At 44.1% G+C, this 16829-nt stretch overlaps 1 protein-coding gene across 7 annotated transcripts in view; it reads right to left on the bottom strand.

The window, feature by feature from the left end:
- Window positions 1–490: 490 nt before the first annotated feature.
- Window positions 491–16829, bottom strand: part of phactr4b (phosphatase and actin regulator 4b) — a 46310-nt gene continuing 29971 nt past the window's right edge. For 5 of the 7 annotated variants that reach the window (XM_015348735.2, XM_015348732.2, XM_069195451.1 and 2 more), the window contains 11 exons: window positions 16242–16685; window positions 14144–14545; window positions 10581–10712; window positions 8991–9507; window positions 8160–8392; window positions 7319–7475; window positions 5593–5648; window positions 4419–4480; window positions 3860–3997; window positions 2339–2415; window positions 491–1895 (listed from right to left, as the gene is read on the bottom strand). In XM_015348735.2, coding sequence (XP_015204221.2) covers window positions 1880–1895; window positions 2339–2415; window positions 3860–3997; window positions 4419–4480; window positions 5593–5648; window positions 7319–7475; window positions 8160–8392; window positions 8991–9507; window positions 10581–10712; window positions 14144–14545; window positions 16242–16685 — 2234 coding nt within the window. In that variant the 3' untranslated portion in view covers window positions 491–1879. The remainder of the gene's footprint in view (window positions 1896–2338; window positions 2416–3859; window positions 3998–4418; window positions 4481–5592; window positions 5649–7318; window positions 7476–8159; window positions 8393–8990; window positions 9508–10580; window positions 10713–14143; window positions 14546–16241; window positions 16686–16829) is intronic. The other 2 variants (XM_006631392.3, XM_069195452.1) reach the window with 2 other exon arrangements.

The raw sequence follows: 16829 nt of genomic DNA, 5'->3' as shown, positions 1-16829 counted from the left end.
GTTTAGGGCAAGTGGTAAAAGTATTGCTTTAGTGGTCACATGCTGGTTACGTTGCTGTGTTCTTTAACTGCTTTTTCCCCATCATTGATCATGCTTGGTTACTGAACTGGTGGTGGGTTCTAGGTTTGTTTGCTTGTTAATTGTGCACGCTTTGTGTACTGCAAAAGCCCTTTACTATGGCGTGTAAAGATTAACATTCTGCAACCATTTATCTTCTGTCACTGTGTTTCTAATTGTAAGCTATCTATATTCTACTCTATTCTCCGCATTCTAACAGAGACTGCACGTAATAGTCTCTTTTATAGTTTATTAATGCACAACACTTTGTGAAGAATGCATTGCCTGAAAGGCACTGTTGAAAATGGATTCATATCAAATAGACAACATGGACTTAATCCAGCAGAGTCTGTAGAAAACCTTAGCCCGACAGCATGATCAATCCCCCCCCCAAAACATATCCTCATACATAAGAAATATAAGACAAAAGAGACACTTTTCTATAAGCTTTTAATTTGATTCTGCAGTGGCTGTTAATTGCTAATTAGAGAGGTGCAGATATCAACTGCCTAAATTCCATAGCATTTCTTTACAAAAATTATACATCTGTAAAATAAAACAGGTGTTTTTATATACCAGTCCTTGTAGTGTTGCTGAACCACCAACCATTCTGTCATTAAGAAAAACAATGAAACAGCCTATAATACTTTTATTATATTTAAAATCTTTTTTTCTTTTTAAGATAGGAAGACAAGATATACAATGCATTCACGTAATCTACAGAATAAATCTATACAGCAGAGGTGAGGAACTTGTTTCCTACTGGCCCCAAAAAAGTACACTAAAACATTGTAAGTAAAAATGAAGAAAAATATGTTCCTGCCGAAATGATTTTCCCTGTCATCCATCAAAGAGGCGGATTCTTTTTTTCTGTAAAAACTAAGAGATCTGACCCTGAATGTTAGTCTTTTATTATTTATTTTACATTTACTGTAAAGGTTTAAGGTGCTGTGTTCTCTAGTTGCTAAAAGTTTCAGTCTGCACATTTGTTTTCAAGGGGGGGTAAATAAAATAAAAAGAACCAAAAAAACAGTTAAAAGCACTTATTGGACAGATTTTTGCATTTACTTCTGTCACAGTTTAACAAACACGTTTCACCGCTTGACAGATGATATGCATAAACTACATTCTACTTTAAGACTGAAAGTTTATGGCAGAAAAAAGAAAACATTCTGAAACAACCAGCTTTTCCTCCTATGGTGGCTGAGAATTTTTATACAGCCCCCCCGTCTTTAAGAGACGAGGTGCACCCATATTTTAAATCTCCATAAAAAAGTTCAGTAGTGATTAAAAAAAAAAAACTTTGTGCATTAGGAATATTTTCCTTTGTACACCTTTCCAGGTTATTACGCTATGAAACATTACAGTATTCTATACACACATACACATTAATTCCCAGTGCACTGTTCTACGTTATTAAGGTCCATAACTTTTTCTTTTTTTTTGTCTTCTCCTGATCAAGGACAAAAGAGAACAAAGCATCTCGTACAAAATGAAAAGGCAACCCGGCTAATCCCAAGACAAGGGACTGGCTGCAGAGACCAGTGTCTCCCAGGAAAGTCGCAGCATCCCTGGACAGAGTAGCACGGCTTCAGAAACCCCACAAACGTCTTTCAGCCGCCTTGGCACATGGTTCCCCAAACTCCTGGGCAAAATACTGCATTCTTCCTTCCAACATTATTGATGTGATTAGTAGTGGTAGGATTACTGTTCCAGGATTCCCGAAGACAAGCTGGTACTGTACATTCAGAAAAGGCAGTCCATTAGTGAGCACCATGTCCCATCACATCTCTAAGTGCTTTGTTTTCCAGTCGGAGGGATGTTAAGGCCGATGAAATCTGAAACGAGACAAACAAACATTTTTAAATTGCAAGTTGGTGCTGGAGAGGCTGGTGTTGCTCTGTAATGCAATACAGTGTTCAAAAAAAGAGATGACAAGAATTACTGCCTTTTCAAAAGTTCAAAATCTACAGCCTATTGTTTTTCACAGTTTTACTCCCATTGTGCTACAAACGAACTAGAACTTTTTAAAACCAGATTAATTCATTCAAAATCAGATTGCACATCTCTAAAAAGAAGAACCTCTAATGTTCCTCTGGTGTAGGCATAAAGTAGATATGATAGTGAGTGATGAGGAAAGGCTATTTTAAAATGACAAATGCAGACACACATTGGTAAATTAAAACACCTCGTCAAAGTGGATTATCATTAGAACGGTGACGAAATTATATACAAAAATCCAGAATGCAAAATAAAGGGACTATAATACTGCTGCAAATACCTTGTGTATATCCTACTATCCTCATGAACTTCCATTTCAGAGCTCTTGAACTCATTGAGTTCCTTTCGGATTGCAGCCTGAAAACGGGGGGAAAAAAAGATCAGAATTGGTCAGGAGATGAAAAAGCAGGCTGTTGGCTTCAATTGAGGTGTTTCCATATATGCTTTCATATTGAGACATGCTACTTCAGCCAAATGACAAGGGCTGCTACTTCAGCCCTTTTGCCTCTTGTGATTCCCCTGGAGAAGTTCATTTTACTTGAAGAGACTCTTCCCACTAAGGAAAAAGGTGAAGGCTGACAGCAAATTAAAATTGTATAGTCAAGACGCTGTTTTCAATGAAAAGCAGAGAAAATACATTTTCCAGTGACAGAGAAATGCACAAGAACATACACAGGTGGAAATGCATGCAGTGTTAGAAGACACCTTATTCGAGATAAACTGTATTTTAAAGTGCAGTGTTAGGCTAGTTTAACAAGAGGAAAATATAACAAAGAGACACTCAGCACGAAAGTATAATACAAAACTTCCAAACCCAGCTGTTTATACATCACCATGGCTGAAAAACTACTGAGACACAAGGCTATTGAGCTCTGGGTCGGATCCTGAAGCACAAGCTCATTTAGAATTTCACATGGACATGGGTGTGGATTCTGTATTTTGTCATTTTGACATGTTTATGGGATTTTCCCCGCCCTTCTTGTTTTTTCATCCCCTGGAGCACAGACTCCCTTCTCTTGATTCTTTCTCCCCGAAGAGCACATGGATTGCCCTTCACTTGATGATACCACAAGCAAACACGCCGATGATCATGAAAACATGAGCAGGAACCTGGCTTGGCAAACAAGGAGCTTGGATTTAACATAATAAGCACCAAAGGATTGCCACCTTTATAATCGAAAATATCCAATTTGGGACTTTCTCAAAGGGCAGGAGAAGAAAACTGTGGTCTTGGCTGTTGGTGAACTGCACTCTATGAACTGCGAAAGTGCAGGTTGTACCTCTAATTTTTCTTTCAAGCAACAAGAGTAAAATAAGCTGAGAAGCTTTATGCTTCCCTGGGTTATAAACCTCTGTACAATTCTGAAAAAGAACCAGTGAGCTGACTGAGATGCTCAAGTTTGGGGGTTAAAGTGGCAAACTTTCAACAGGCACAACTCGACAGTAAATTTTAACACTTAACTTGGGCACTACAGCACAAAAAGAACTACAAAGGACCTAAGATTTTATTTAATTTTAAGTCTTATTACATTACAATTTGATGAGAGAGAGAGAGGAAAAAAAGCACTCAAAGACAGCCAATGTCACGATAAAAATGGTTATGAAGCAATAACCGTTGACCTAATTACTATACACGTGTCTGGTGATACAGGATAATAAAAGCGAAATGAGCAAGTCTCGGGTCATTTTTTGTCTGGATGACATCCGAAGTGTGATTTCTGTTTTGGCAGGAGGAAAGGGTAGAGGGATCGGATCGAAGGGTGCGGGGATCAAATATCAAGTAGGCGGAAGGGGATCTTACTTTATCCGCTGGTGTCAGCTTGGTCCAGGGTTTGTCAGCTCTGCGGTCGTAGTCATGGGCGTCTGTGACCTCCACGTACTCATGGAAGCGCAGGATCTTCCGTGCCTGCAGCTCCGCTACCGTGGGCCTCTGGCTCAGCTGGAATAGACACGGATACATTTCAGCCTCTTCCAGGACTGGGAGGGAGGTTTCCAAAGCACACATATCTCGGTTAGAGACGTCGCTGCTCTCGTTTTGCTGATTTTTTCAGTGACACAGAAGAAGCTTATGGCTAGCAGTTAAAATAACTGTTTCATGAGGTAGCTCATTAGGGTAAAGGCATCTGCTTACACGCAGAATGAAATACGTACTTATTCATTTTTACATTTGAAATGTTTTGGCTTTGTATGAATTTACCTTTCAAAATGAAATCTGAAAACATCTCGCCGTTATAATAACGGCCAGAAATACAGTATATTCCAGTTCTAGTTACTATGTTTTTAGTAGACCAGTCTCACATGCTGTGAGAACACCTGTCTCTTGTCTTTCCCCATCATGGCAAACAAAGCACTGTTTCTACCTTTCTGGTCAGTCGACGCTTGATCTCTCGTTTCTCTGCCTGCCGATCAGCTTCATTCTTTGCTACAGGAAGAAAAGAGATCAGAAAAGGCTAGACTGTGATTTTTAGATTTAATTAAATTGTGCAGTGCAATACTTTTAATTAAGTAATGATTTTACATCCTTCCAAAAATCCAAAACTAACCAGACACCCCAGGACTTTCTTTACAGCCTTATGAGACCACAGGTTGAAGGGCTTCCTTCATAATGACAGCCATGCAAATTGAGTTGGTAGCTACCTGTGTCCTTGGTCCTCTTCCAACACCCTACTCAAAACTAGCTTCTCAGCTCCTTGTCAACTTATTAGTTACCTCAGCAATGACCTCCCAGAAATCTGGTATCCTACCTGTAGGCTTAAGGTCTGGTGTTATACCTACTTACCTACTATATTAGTTTTTGCAGTTCCTTTCTAACAACTGTTGTCTAAACCCCAAAACTGGACCATATGGTGAAAAGGTTCTTGGTAAAATGTGGTAAAAAGGTGTTCTTTTATAAGGATTCGTATCATAGTTAACTTCACAGATTTTAGAAATCTTAAATTCAGAGAGGCCTAAAAATTAAAATGGTCTCAATCAACTATTTTAATTGCCCCTTCTCTTAAGTGCAGTAAACTATGATAAAGGCAAATGTATGTATTTACTGTACATCACCCAGCTAGAATACCAACACCAAGGGCAATTGTTGGCAAGAAATGAAAAAGCAACATAAAAGCAGGAGAAACTGTGCTTAAGGTGCTATTTTATGCCAAAAGTGCTATAATATGGCAGAGTAATTTCATAGTACCTGGAAAACAGTTTGCATCACAGTTTGGATATGACACCTTTAGATACACGTGCAGTAACTGCAGTGATGAAACACATGCCTCAGTTTGTAATGGAACAGGCAATCTAACCATGAACTATCAAGGGACACAACGGGAAGCATGAACCATGCACAGGTCAGAAAATCTGATTAAGATGAAAGTGCATGATGTGGAAATAGAATTAATATCCTCAAAGCGCCATTTCCCACTTTCTTCGGAAGGAGAGATCGGTGTGGAGGGAGGTCTCAGCAGCTGAGATTATAAGGAGACCTGCAGATTCAGAGCCGTGCGACAGAGCTAATGAAATTAGAGGGGAAAGGATAATAAAACTTACGCTGAAGAATATTCCTCTGCTCCAGCTCTTCAGGTGTGGGCCTCTGGCTCAACCGTCTAGAAGGGCAGAAAAGACATAATTAGTATTACTAACACTGCCACATCATATATTATTAACCCAAAGGTCAACGCCACAGAGCACAAGACTGTACACCATGAAATGTACTAATTATAAAGGAATCTGGGAATGTGGCCACACATTAGTAAATGTGTGGAAAAGTAAAATAATAGACTCCTCTGTCAAAGCTTGAAAAGACACCCCATTTCTACAAAGTGGTGTTCAAGAGCTTCTTGCACATTTTTTTAAATCAGGAAATGGGAGGGGCAAGACCCCATATGAAGACAACTATATTTTCATTTTTTTCATTAAATTTTCAATATCAAGTCAATCTAAGAAAAATAAGAATGGAGACATGTCCAAGAGAAGGCACTACATGCATTTCAGCTGTTTATACTTGATTGAAAGGAATAATCTAATCAAATTCAATTTAATTAGTTGGAATCATTAATTAAATAAATAGGATGCATCTTAAAGCTGGTATTTCAACAACAGTAACTGATTAACACTTGTTCGAATTAACTCCTCCAAAGAGCAAGGCTTAAGCATGGCTATCGTAGGTGTTGCAGTCAGACTGAATAGATAACGGAATGAACTGCTGTCCCCACAAAGCAGATCCCAAAGTTTTTAGTATATGGGACCCAGCTATGCAATTATTTTTGCCGGCTGAGTAGAAGAATACTTCTATGCTTCCTACACCGGCTTTATCCCTCACCTCTCCAAGTGATACACCAATGACCGCATCGGTGCTGCCCCATGCTCTGATGACTGACTAGAGCATTTCCTGCATCACTTTTACAATGAATATATCTTCCACTACTCTTCCGTTTCTGGGCATAAACCACTGCATTAACCATCCGCGCCTCTCAGGAACGAAAGTTTGCCAAGCTGCGAAGAAAAAAAAAGAGCTGGCACGCATCCCCATTTCTATTCAGCATGCGTGGGAGAGGGCCTGGCGAGTTGTGTCCTGTAAAACCAGCTAACACCTTGCCTGTCTGTGTGCATTCAGCTCCTCCTCGGTGCCCCAGGGACTCCCACTGGTCTAGGCTAGGCCCTCCCAGCAGGCGGCTGCCTCACCGAATGTTTGCTTTTTTAAAGGTGTGACTTGAGGCCCGCCTGTAACCTGATCACACCACCCACACAGCGGAACCAAGCACATGGGAGTGGGGAATGCAGCTAGCTTCTCTCTTCCCAGCCAGGAAAGGTCAAAGGCTTTTAGCTGCAGAAGTACCTTCCAGCTCAATTCAAGAAGCCAGCACCAAAAACATTCGGATAATGCTAAAGCAGTAACTGGCAGTTTAAGGCTTCAGAAAAAAAGGATGTATATAATTATTTAAACTAAAAAACCAGGATGTTTTTACAGATGCTTAATGGGCACCTTGTACTTGAAGGAAAATGATTCATTTAGTGGATGCTGCACACAGGTGGTGGTGGAGGGGAGTCCCCATTACCTGTAAAGCACTTTGAGTGTCCAGAAAAGCGCTATATAAGTGTAAGCAATTATTATTATTAAATTATTAGTGTAATAAGCAACGATAGTTTTAGGGATAGCATACACAAGTTCAATGAAGACTCATTCTAGCAAGCAGCACTTGATGATCTGGTGGGAGAACAAGCCCCTCTGTGCGGTGGAGACGGCAGGAGTGTGGCCCGCGCAGCGCTGTCGTACCGTGTGAGCGTTGACCCGATCTGGGTACGGATGAGCTCCCACTGCTCCCGGCTCTGCCAGGTCACGGGGTTCTTGTCCTCCCGGTCTGGGGCCGATGGCCGGCTGCTCAGCTTGAGGGCCAGAGTGTCCTTGCGCTTGACCTTGCTTGCCAAGGAGCCTGCAGCACAGAAACGACCTCTCAGATCAGAAAAGGTGAACAAGCACAGCCTGCAATGTAAGCCATCCATTCAAAGAGGATCCTTCCAGTATGGTGGAAGCAGCATATGCATATTAACACTTATCACCTGTATAACACTACCAACACCCAAGAGTTTTTGAGTAGTTCTCTCTCACTTTAACACCCTTTGATAACGTGCAATGTTATAATTCCAATACCTGATGGTATATAAAAGGTGTGACGGCATACTTTTTTTTGCATGCTTGAAACCACAATTTTTACAGAATTATTTTATTTCAGGAATGATTTACTTGACTGGGTGCTGGTGTGTAGACATCCAAAAGCTTGTGTTCATTTTCATCTTCTAAACAAAAGTAGTTGGCTTTACTTAATACAAAAAAAAAACCTTTTGTAATTGAGATTAAGTTGGCCAAATTAACCATTAAAGGAAAGGAGAGGTAAAAGCCTACTGAATGAGTGGATCCTGTCTGAAGCATCATAGTCTGGGTCACTAGAGGTTTAATTCATTGCAGCTTATCTGCCAATGATGCTGTCTCTTCAGATTGTGAGAAGTTGTAGCCGAAGGTTTCTAACCATTTACCTATAGCATTTTACATGGAAAATAACTGAAAGGTGTTGTTAAGAAAAAAAACGATCCATGCGTAATAATTAAAAGAGGCATACTTGTTTGGGTGTCATCTTCGTCCTCCTCCTCTTCATCCTCGTCTTTGTAGAGGACGGGCCCGTCCGAGTCGCTCTCCTCCTCTTCGCTGCTATCGGACCCCTCCACCTCGGGGATCACGCTCACAGACAGGTTGTCGCCCACGTACCCCCAGCGGCTCCGGGGCTCCAGCTCCGGATGGGTCGGCTGCTCCTCTTCCTGCTCCTCTTCTTCCTCGAAGTCGTCATCCTCTGGGCTGAGAGGGAAGGGGTGAGAGCACTTATCAGCACGGCACTGAATAAATTCATAATTTCGACAATTCAAACCGCTGACAATAACTGTGTGCTGGAGAACGGCATGGTGGCACAGTGGTAAAGGATGCTGCCTCGCAGTGCTAAAGCCCCTGGTTCAATTCCCAGAGTGCTATCTGTGTGGAGTTTGCATGTTCTCCCTGTGTTCATGTGGGTTTCCTCCAGTTGTTCCGGTTTCCCCCCCCAAAGTCCAAACACATACTAGCAGGTTGACTGGCTTCTGTGAAAATTGGCCCTGGTATTCGTGTGTGTGTGTGTGTGTGTGTGTGTGTGTGTGTGTGTGTGCCCCGCGACGGACTGGTGTCCCACCCAGGGTGTTATCCTGCCTTGCGCCTGTTGTTTGCTGGGATAGACGGTTCCACTGTGTCGCTGTATTGGGTAAACCAGTTAGAGAACAGATGGATGGAATATAACTACGTCCAGCTGAATGAACCCACTAGACTAGCTTCTTGAATTCCTCGGGATCCTAGGAATGACTTGACACTGCCCAAGCCCGCGTGTAAAAATGGTTTAAGAGACACGAGGCCGCCAGACAGTACTCACAGTTTGAGGGGCTCGATGGTGATGGGAAGGGAGCGCACACGGGTGGCGGGGTCGTTCTGGCCCTCGGGGGTGGTCTCAAAGAGCAGGGAGTGGGCCCGCTGGGAGCCGTCGGGATTAGGCACGGCCGGGCCGGGGCTGTTGAGCGCCCGCTGGATCATGATGTGCAGGGGCACGGCAGGCTGGCGCGCGGGCTCCGGGGCGGGGCTCGGCGGGGTGTGCTGGACCTGCGGGACGGCCTGGGGGGGCTGGCTCGGCAGGGCGATGGGCGGCAGCGCAGGGGGATGGGTGCGAGGCGGAGAGGGGGGAATGTGCGCGGGCAGCTGGGGGGAGGGGGGAGCCGGGGGCGGCTGGGAGGCCTGGGCGTTGGTGTCCTCCGGCGGGGGGGCGGCCGTGGCGGCGGGAGTCGAGGGCTCCTCGGGGTTTCGCTTGGTGACGGGAGTGGTCCTCTTCGGAGGTAGAGGCGGGGATGGCTTTGCTGGCACTAGAGCGCCCCCACCAGCTGCCTGTGAAAGCTCAGCTGTGCACAAGAAGAAAAACAACATCCAGACCAATGATATGAACTGCATGGCCCAGTGGAAGATGGCTGACGGCTGATGACTGCAGGGTGGACAAGCACTACTGAGTCAACATGTTAATTTCAGGTGTTGCGGGCACTAGTCAAAGCAAAAACATTACAAGTTAGAAAAAAAAACATGCTGAGTCACTTAACCCCTTAAACTGCTTCTTATATCAGCAATCTTCACACATAAGCACACGGATTATCCAGTGAGAAAATCAGTTTAAGGGGACAAGGTGCATGATCTGAGGAATGCAAGCAAATGTTTAAGCTGCGCAAGGATGATTAAAATGAATCTGACTTTTTTTTACGCAGACTGTTGCGGTCTTAGCGTTTCAAGAGGTTCCGAAAAACTTTAACCAAGGATGATTTGCTAAGGAAACCTGACTTTAAAACAACTTTCATGATTATGACAAATGAATTAATCATATGCATAAGCGGTCACTGCCCAAAAAAAAAAACATCTTGGATTTGCAACATTCAATACATCGCATTTCCCTGTAAACCTTCTGGTTCCAAACTGTAAATACGGGTCTGTTGCAAATCAGAATCTTGAAAATGGAATCGATGTAAATATTCTAGCTAAAATCAAACAGCACCTTTAACGTCTCATCCAAAGTTCAAATCATTTCAAAACGGAGCTGGGCCAGTGGGCGTTTTGACAAACACTAACAAATCGCGTAGCATTGCCACTCCACGTCCGAGAAGTCATCTCATTTCAAGTTAATAGCATGCCATGAAGTCACAGCTGTGGGGTTATCATGCCATCAATCTGCATGCTGTGGCGTACGCAGCATCGCTTATAGCGCGTCATCCATGCAGCCTCGTAAAATAACACTCCGGAACAGAAAGGCTCTGTAAGTCTCTTTAGGCGTAAGTATTAGTTCGTCTCTGGTACATGAAACAAGCTGCAGATGTGTCAGCCCAAAAAAATAAAACAAAAATAAAGATGGAATTCCCTGGTGAGCGAGGGAAGCAGCTGGAGGCCGGACGCCGTTGCCATGGCGAGCGGGTGGCGCCCACCTGCCCTTTACCTGAACGGGGGGCTCCAGCCCGTCTGCAGAGATACACAGGCAGGGAGAGGTACGCGTCGTACTCGGCCTCCCGTTTCCAGCACGACCAGTACAGGGGGAAGGAAACGTTTTCGCCCCTGTGCAACGTTGAGGCTAGCAAAAACGAGTCAAGAGGTTTTCTCGGCGTTAGGGTGGCGCGGAGCTTCAGGGGGTGGCGGCGGTAAAATCTGTGCAATGTTCCTTTTAGACAATCGTCACGCCGACTTGATTTAAATATCAGGTTCATGTCACATTTGCGAGACTGTGACCTGACAGCCATACAGCTCAGACAGCACAGGAAATATTGTCAAGGGTAAGTACCTTGATTTAACCTGTGTCTGGGGGACATTCTAATGTCCTCTGAGAGGCTGTTCCACACACTGCCCGAGAAACTGAAGGCTGCTCTACTTTTCTCTGGGGGAAGACACATGTGGGGCGTTATTATATTACTATTTTTGGAAGATGGATTTCAAGGTGCATTTTAGGCTGGATCACAGAGTGTGGGTAAAGCTGATTCACAGATCAGGAGGTATGTTGCTCAGAAGCCCATTCTGTAAGTCAATGTCCCCACTCCAACCAAAAAGAGTCATGTTGGCTATATTACAGGTCCCTGGGATATAGATATATACGGGCCCTATGGATATTTGCAGATATAAAGTTGTATTAGTATTGAAAATATAGCTTATACCATAAAGCTGTGCTAAGAAACTCTATGGTCCTGTCTCTGAAGTTTAACTTGGTGGATCCTTACTACACTGCAACTATACAGCCATAAATTGTTTGCATAAATAAATGAGACCTTTTCTTACAGGATTTTTGTCTTTGCATTGCACAAAACATTTAAAAACACTTTACAGTTAAAAACGTGCAAACAAAACAGATAAAATAGGATGAAGAACAGAAACAGGCTGATTAAGAAGGGAACATGAGAGCACTACAATCCAGCTTCTTAAACAAACCTTATTTCCTCAATACAGAACAGCGTCTGGCTACCCTTGTCCCCAGAGACCATGAGTGATGGGGAAAAAAAAAGTCTCCTCTTGTGATTTTTGCACCAGAGATAACAGCTGTTGAAACAGCGGGCAAATCCTAGCTGGACAACACCCTTGCCTCAAATGGGAATGTCTAATTCTGATCTGACTGCAGCAAGTGCGTGGGTGGGTGTGAACTTGTTTTCCTGAGCAAGTGCGCACATGCTCAGACATCATATTCGGAGCACAACACATTGCCTGCAGTCTAGCATGTTCTGAAATTAAAACAGCTGGGACATGCTGAGAACACAGTGGCTACTGAACCTACCGATCACAGCACAAAATAAGCCTGTCTTTAAGCTAAGATTCTCTCCCCATTATTTATGGACTTAATACGCAGAAAGGAAAACGATTCAAAGTCTATGAAAAACACAGATACCCTGTTAAGGCGCTAGTCCGACAACAATGCAAACGTGACTACTACAATTTTAAACTGGGCTGCTATTTAAATATACTGATTCTGTGGGCAAGCAGAGACCAATCATGTTTTTTTCCATAATGTGATGTTTGAAATTCCTCCGTGGATCATGACATTCTAGTTTTTTTAGGCTTTTGCCTTCTGACTACACTTTGACTTTCTTCCAGCTACATTTTGCTTCTTTCATTTTCAAAGGTCATATATCACTTCATTTACTCTCCATTTTTACATACACTACCGATGTGCCAACAAGCATACCAAATCACAGTTATTTTCTGTGGTATGAGGGGAACAGACCACTTTGAATCTTCTGTACATTATTTTTTCTTTTGCAATCAAATCACAAATAATTATGCAACGATTTCCCAGGTGAAAAGGCAAGGAGACTTTTCATGTTGAAGATAAAATTACATGAAAAGGCAAATAGTACCATAATCTCTTGCTTGCAAGCACAGAACAAGTTAATTCTATGACAAAACACTTTAAAAGTGCAAGTCCAGATTCTAGATGAACATAAGATGGGATACAAAGATGGTATTTTATAGAAGTTTATTCTGTATATTTTGTCTGACTACTAATTTTATGAGTATAATTTCTGAACAGTTTCTGGCAAGAAAAAGTGCAGCCTTCATGAGTACTTTGTATACGATAATGCACTGACTTCAAGCACTCCACTGTAAGTCCTCCAAAACCTAGAGAGTCGACCACAGGGTGGAACTCAAATCCACAAACTGCACAGCAAACACTGGCAAAGACTACACACAAACTAAGGTACATTTCCTCCATTCAGTCTGTAACACTACTGCCAAGCCAACAATGTGGGGGGTTGTGTCTATTTAACACATTTAACATATCCAGTGAATCCCACAGGTCCTGGACTGGGTGGTGGCAGTCAATCATTCTAATAATATATTTTGCATTTCCATCATATTCCTGATCACAAAGCACGTAGGTGGAGCGACACTTTGTCCACCTGGGTGAAGCCTTGTGGCCGGAGAGAAGCTGCTTCATCAGCTGATGGCCAGAGACACAGTGGGCCCTGCACTGAGCCAAGACTGAAGCAGGACAGCTTGAGTGGCACTTGCCAAGTGCAGAGGAACACTACTTTGTTGACGGTTTAAGGGATTATGTTGCTGTAACAACCGGTAAAGCAGGTCTCAAAATGTGGTCACCATAGCCACTCAGGCATCGACCTTTAACAAAGTTTAACAAAGAGGGGCTCCTGATGTTGACATGAATCGCCAAAACAATGACATTCCATACACAGATATCACAAACCTTTTTGTTGTCCTGCCTGTATAGATGCTTTCAACCATCACCAAATGAAAGATGACGCCCAGATACCACAGAAAATACCACACTTTGCTACTATTCATGGAGTTGCAGCCCTTCAGTCATGCCTCCCAGTGACTCTGAATCATCACGCCACCATTCTAAGTGTCCAATGACTTAATCATGCTTATGGGTCTGTCATGGTGCCTGGACGGGTTTGTCTTTGCTGTTGGGAAGCGATATCTCAAATGGTTTTTCCAAAACTGTCTCTCCTGTCACTGGGGTGGTCACAGGTGCTTCCTGCTTCTGAAACCTTGCGACCGTTGGATGAGTGTTTTTCCACTGCGTTTGTGGATGAATTGCACAGCGATTAAAACTGGCAAACCTCTCTGCTATTTCAGCATTATCATCATATACATTATCTACTATGCCCTTCGAACAACCAAACTTCTTAACACACAGGCTCGAAAGGGGATGTGATCTATAACATTTTACATGGAGACTCATCACAACCTCCTGCACTATTACACTCAATCAGGTTAGTAAGCATTGCAGTGGCTTATATTGAGGGACCTTACAACTAACAGATGGGGATCATAAAGAGAGCAACAGTAGTACATTAAAACACAATAATTCAAGCACAATTTGAAGCATAAATAAACGAAACAAAGCTTTCTCAGCAAGTTTCTAACAGACAATCCGCTCATGAGCTCTGCAAACGAGAGCATGAAATAGCTACAGTGGTGGGCAGTCTGGGCTGTCAGGAGTGCTGCAGGAGGGCAGGGCCTCCTATAATGCACAGCTGTGGCTGCAGGCACACTTACCTATTAGCGCAGGGTTGCTATTCCGGTTTATAGGCTTGGGTGGCGGGACAGGGGGCTGCTTGGCAGGTGCAGGGGCGGTGGGGGTGCTGCTTGGAGCAGGAGGATTAGCGCTAGCAGAGGAAACAGTCCTAGCGGGCTTGGCGCCCGAGCCAGCAGAGGAAGTGGAGGATGAGGAGAAGGAGGAAGAGGAGGAGGCAGTGGTGGTGGCGGTGGGCGAGGGGGCAGTGCTGGTGGGGTTCTTGTGCATGCCGTGATCTTTCACCGGCCCGTCGCCTCCAGCCTCCTGCACCGGGGAGACCATCAGCCACTTGGGGGGCAGGATGGGCTGTTTGGGGGGCAGCGGCTCTCGCAGGGTGTCTCTGGGCGGCTCGCTCTCAGATGCCGGCCGGCTCCCATTCGACTCTGCGGGCGGCCGCGTGGCAACGAGACAAGAAGACACACAGACAAGCAGTCAGACGGAGCGCAGACATGCACACACTGCAAAGCCCCCCGCCGCTACTGAACCTTCTCAAACAAAAGGTTCTGGGAGATCAACACATCAAACAAGAAGAAAATGAGGGTTTGTGTGTTTGTGATTTAGCTCATAAGCAGCAACCCCCTCTAGGTAACATCCTACCCTATACATCAATTCACATCCTCACAAAATTAAACCTCAAAAAGAGGCATCCATACAAATCTCATAGTCTGTAATATCACAATCCTTTATAGCAAGCAAAAGATTTTGAGAAGTCTCTCAAAATGATTAGTTTTGGAATAACCAGACTATTCTAGGCCCCAAGTTCTATTCTTTTTTTAATCTATCTAATCCATTCTTCAAAACGAATGTTTTTTATCTTAAAATAGAGAACAGTGGGTATAGAACAGCTTTATCATTATGACATACCCGACATTCAAAACTAGGTCAGCAAGCAAGAATACTGCTGCACCTAGAAAAAAACGAGTTGTCTGCTGTATGCAATGGGACAAGTCTATAGTAGATTTTTAACAACCAACAGCCAAAAATCAATCTTTTGCATGAACTTTTTGTGGGTATCTAATTCTTTGCTAGCATGAATAGGGCTGGCTTTGAAAGGAAAAGATGTTGAATGTCAGTCAACACCACAATTTCAAAATAACGATGAGACTTAGAGCAACACGAGATCAATAAAGCAAGCTGTTAAGATTTAGTGGTGCTCAGCAGAAATGCTGAATGTTAAGCAGTGAGTGGCTATACAGGAACAAAAAGCAACATTGTAAAACCAGTTAGAGCTGACTTTGGAAGGAAAAATTAATTCAATGACCATCTATCAGGAAGCGGTCTGTGCCATTGGGATTAACCTGCAGTGCGCCTTTTCTTTAAAGAAAGCTTACACTGGGCATGACAGACTCCCATTTAACAAAAGCCAGCAAATCGTGGCCATTTTAATTATGAGGTTTCCTGGAACCTAGAATTGGACATTACGGAAAGCCCAGTTTAGGAGCTGTTATACAACAGACATATAGGCGGCACAGTTATAGGATGCAACAAACAGCCCCCGTCCAAACCAGCAAGATCCCAGCCAAGAAATACACACCAGCTCTGCAGAGAGGCAGGCAATACATCACCATCACTTTTCTGAGGAACCCCTGACAGGGGAATGAATAGAAAAATCCCCCAAAAACCCTAGAGAACGTTAAGGCCTTACCTTTCCCCAGATTATTTTTTTTCGGGGACGGGGGAAGGCAAGTATTAGTTCAAATCAGGTTTTAGTTTTGAGATTCTGAGAAACGTCCTTTTTGCTTCCAAAACAAAATCGAAAAAAACCCACTTGCAACATATCAGAACTGTTGAGAGTTCATAATAATGTACGTGAAATTACAAATACACACGGTATGTTGACAACAAAGCTGCTTCATTAAACTAAAAAACAACGGGCATTTCGGAAATGTTTCGCAATTGCGAATTAAGCAGCTTTTGAAAGCTTAGCTGAAGGAGATCCTTTGAGAACCCGGCTCATGCTCCGATGGCTCCTTCCACCACACGAGACCTCGGATTCCAACTTAAACTCGAGGAAGGGGCAGGGAGGGAGACGACTGCGGGAACTGGGTGCTGACCCCACGTGACCCATCCCTCGCTCACCTCGTCGAAGCCTGCCATCCTCGTCAGAGGGCTGCTTGGGCAGAGTGCCCTTCTTGTCGGGCTCCGAGTAGGGCCGCATCCTCCTGCCTTCCTCTGAGGGCACCTTCTGCAGGCTCAGCTTCTTGTCTGCCTCCGAGTGGGGCCGAACCCGCTTCCCTTCCTCCGTGGGCCTGTGGACGGCCGGCTTCTTCTCCACCTCCACGTGGGGCCGGCTGCGCCGGTTCTCCTCCTGGACGGGGGCCCTGGGGAGGGTCGACTTCTTCTCTCCATCGGAAGATATCCGGACCTTCCTGCCGTTCTCCCCCTGCAGCAGCCACGAGGGGTTGGCTTTAAACTCCAACTCCGAGGGGGGGCGGCCCTGCTCTGAGCTCTTGCCCCCTCCCACGGGCACCGTGTGGCCGTTTTTCATTGTGGGCTGTTTGGAGCTGTTCACGTCCTCCCCTTCTGCAGACAGGCAGAGAGACAAAAAAAAAAACCCACGCAGGCCCGTAGTAGAATTGACAAACAAACTCAATCAAGCTCCCTGGAGCTCTAAAAACCTTCACCAGCAACGGCTGAATTCTGCACATCAATCATGAACAGGGCAGC

The sequence above is a fragment of the Lepisosteus oculatus genome, chromosome 11, assembly GCF_040954835.1.
Source record: "Lepisosteus oculatus isolate fLepOcu1 chromosome 11, fLepOcu1.hap2, whole genome shotgun sequence".
In the NCBI taxonomy this organism is placed as follows: Eukaryota; Metazoa; Chordata; class Actinopteri; order Semionotiformes; family Lepisosteidae; genus Lepisosteus; species Lepisosteus oculatus.
This window is presented reverse-complemented; position numbering and strand designations above follow the sequence as displayed.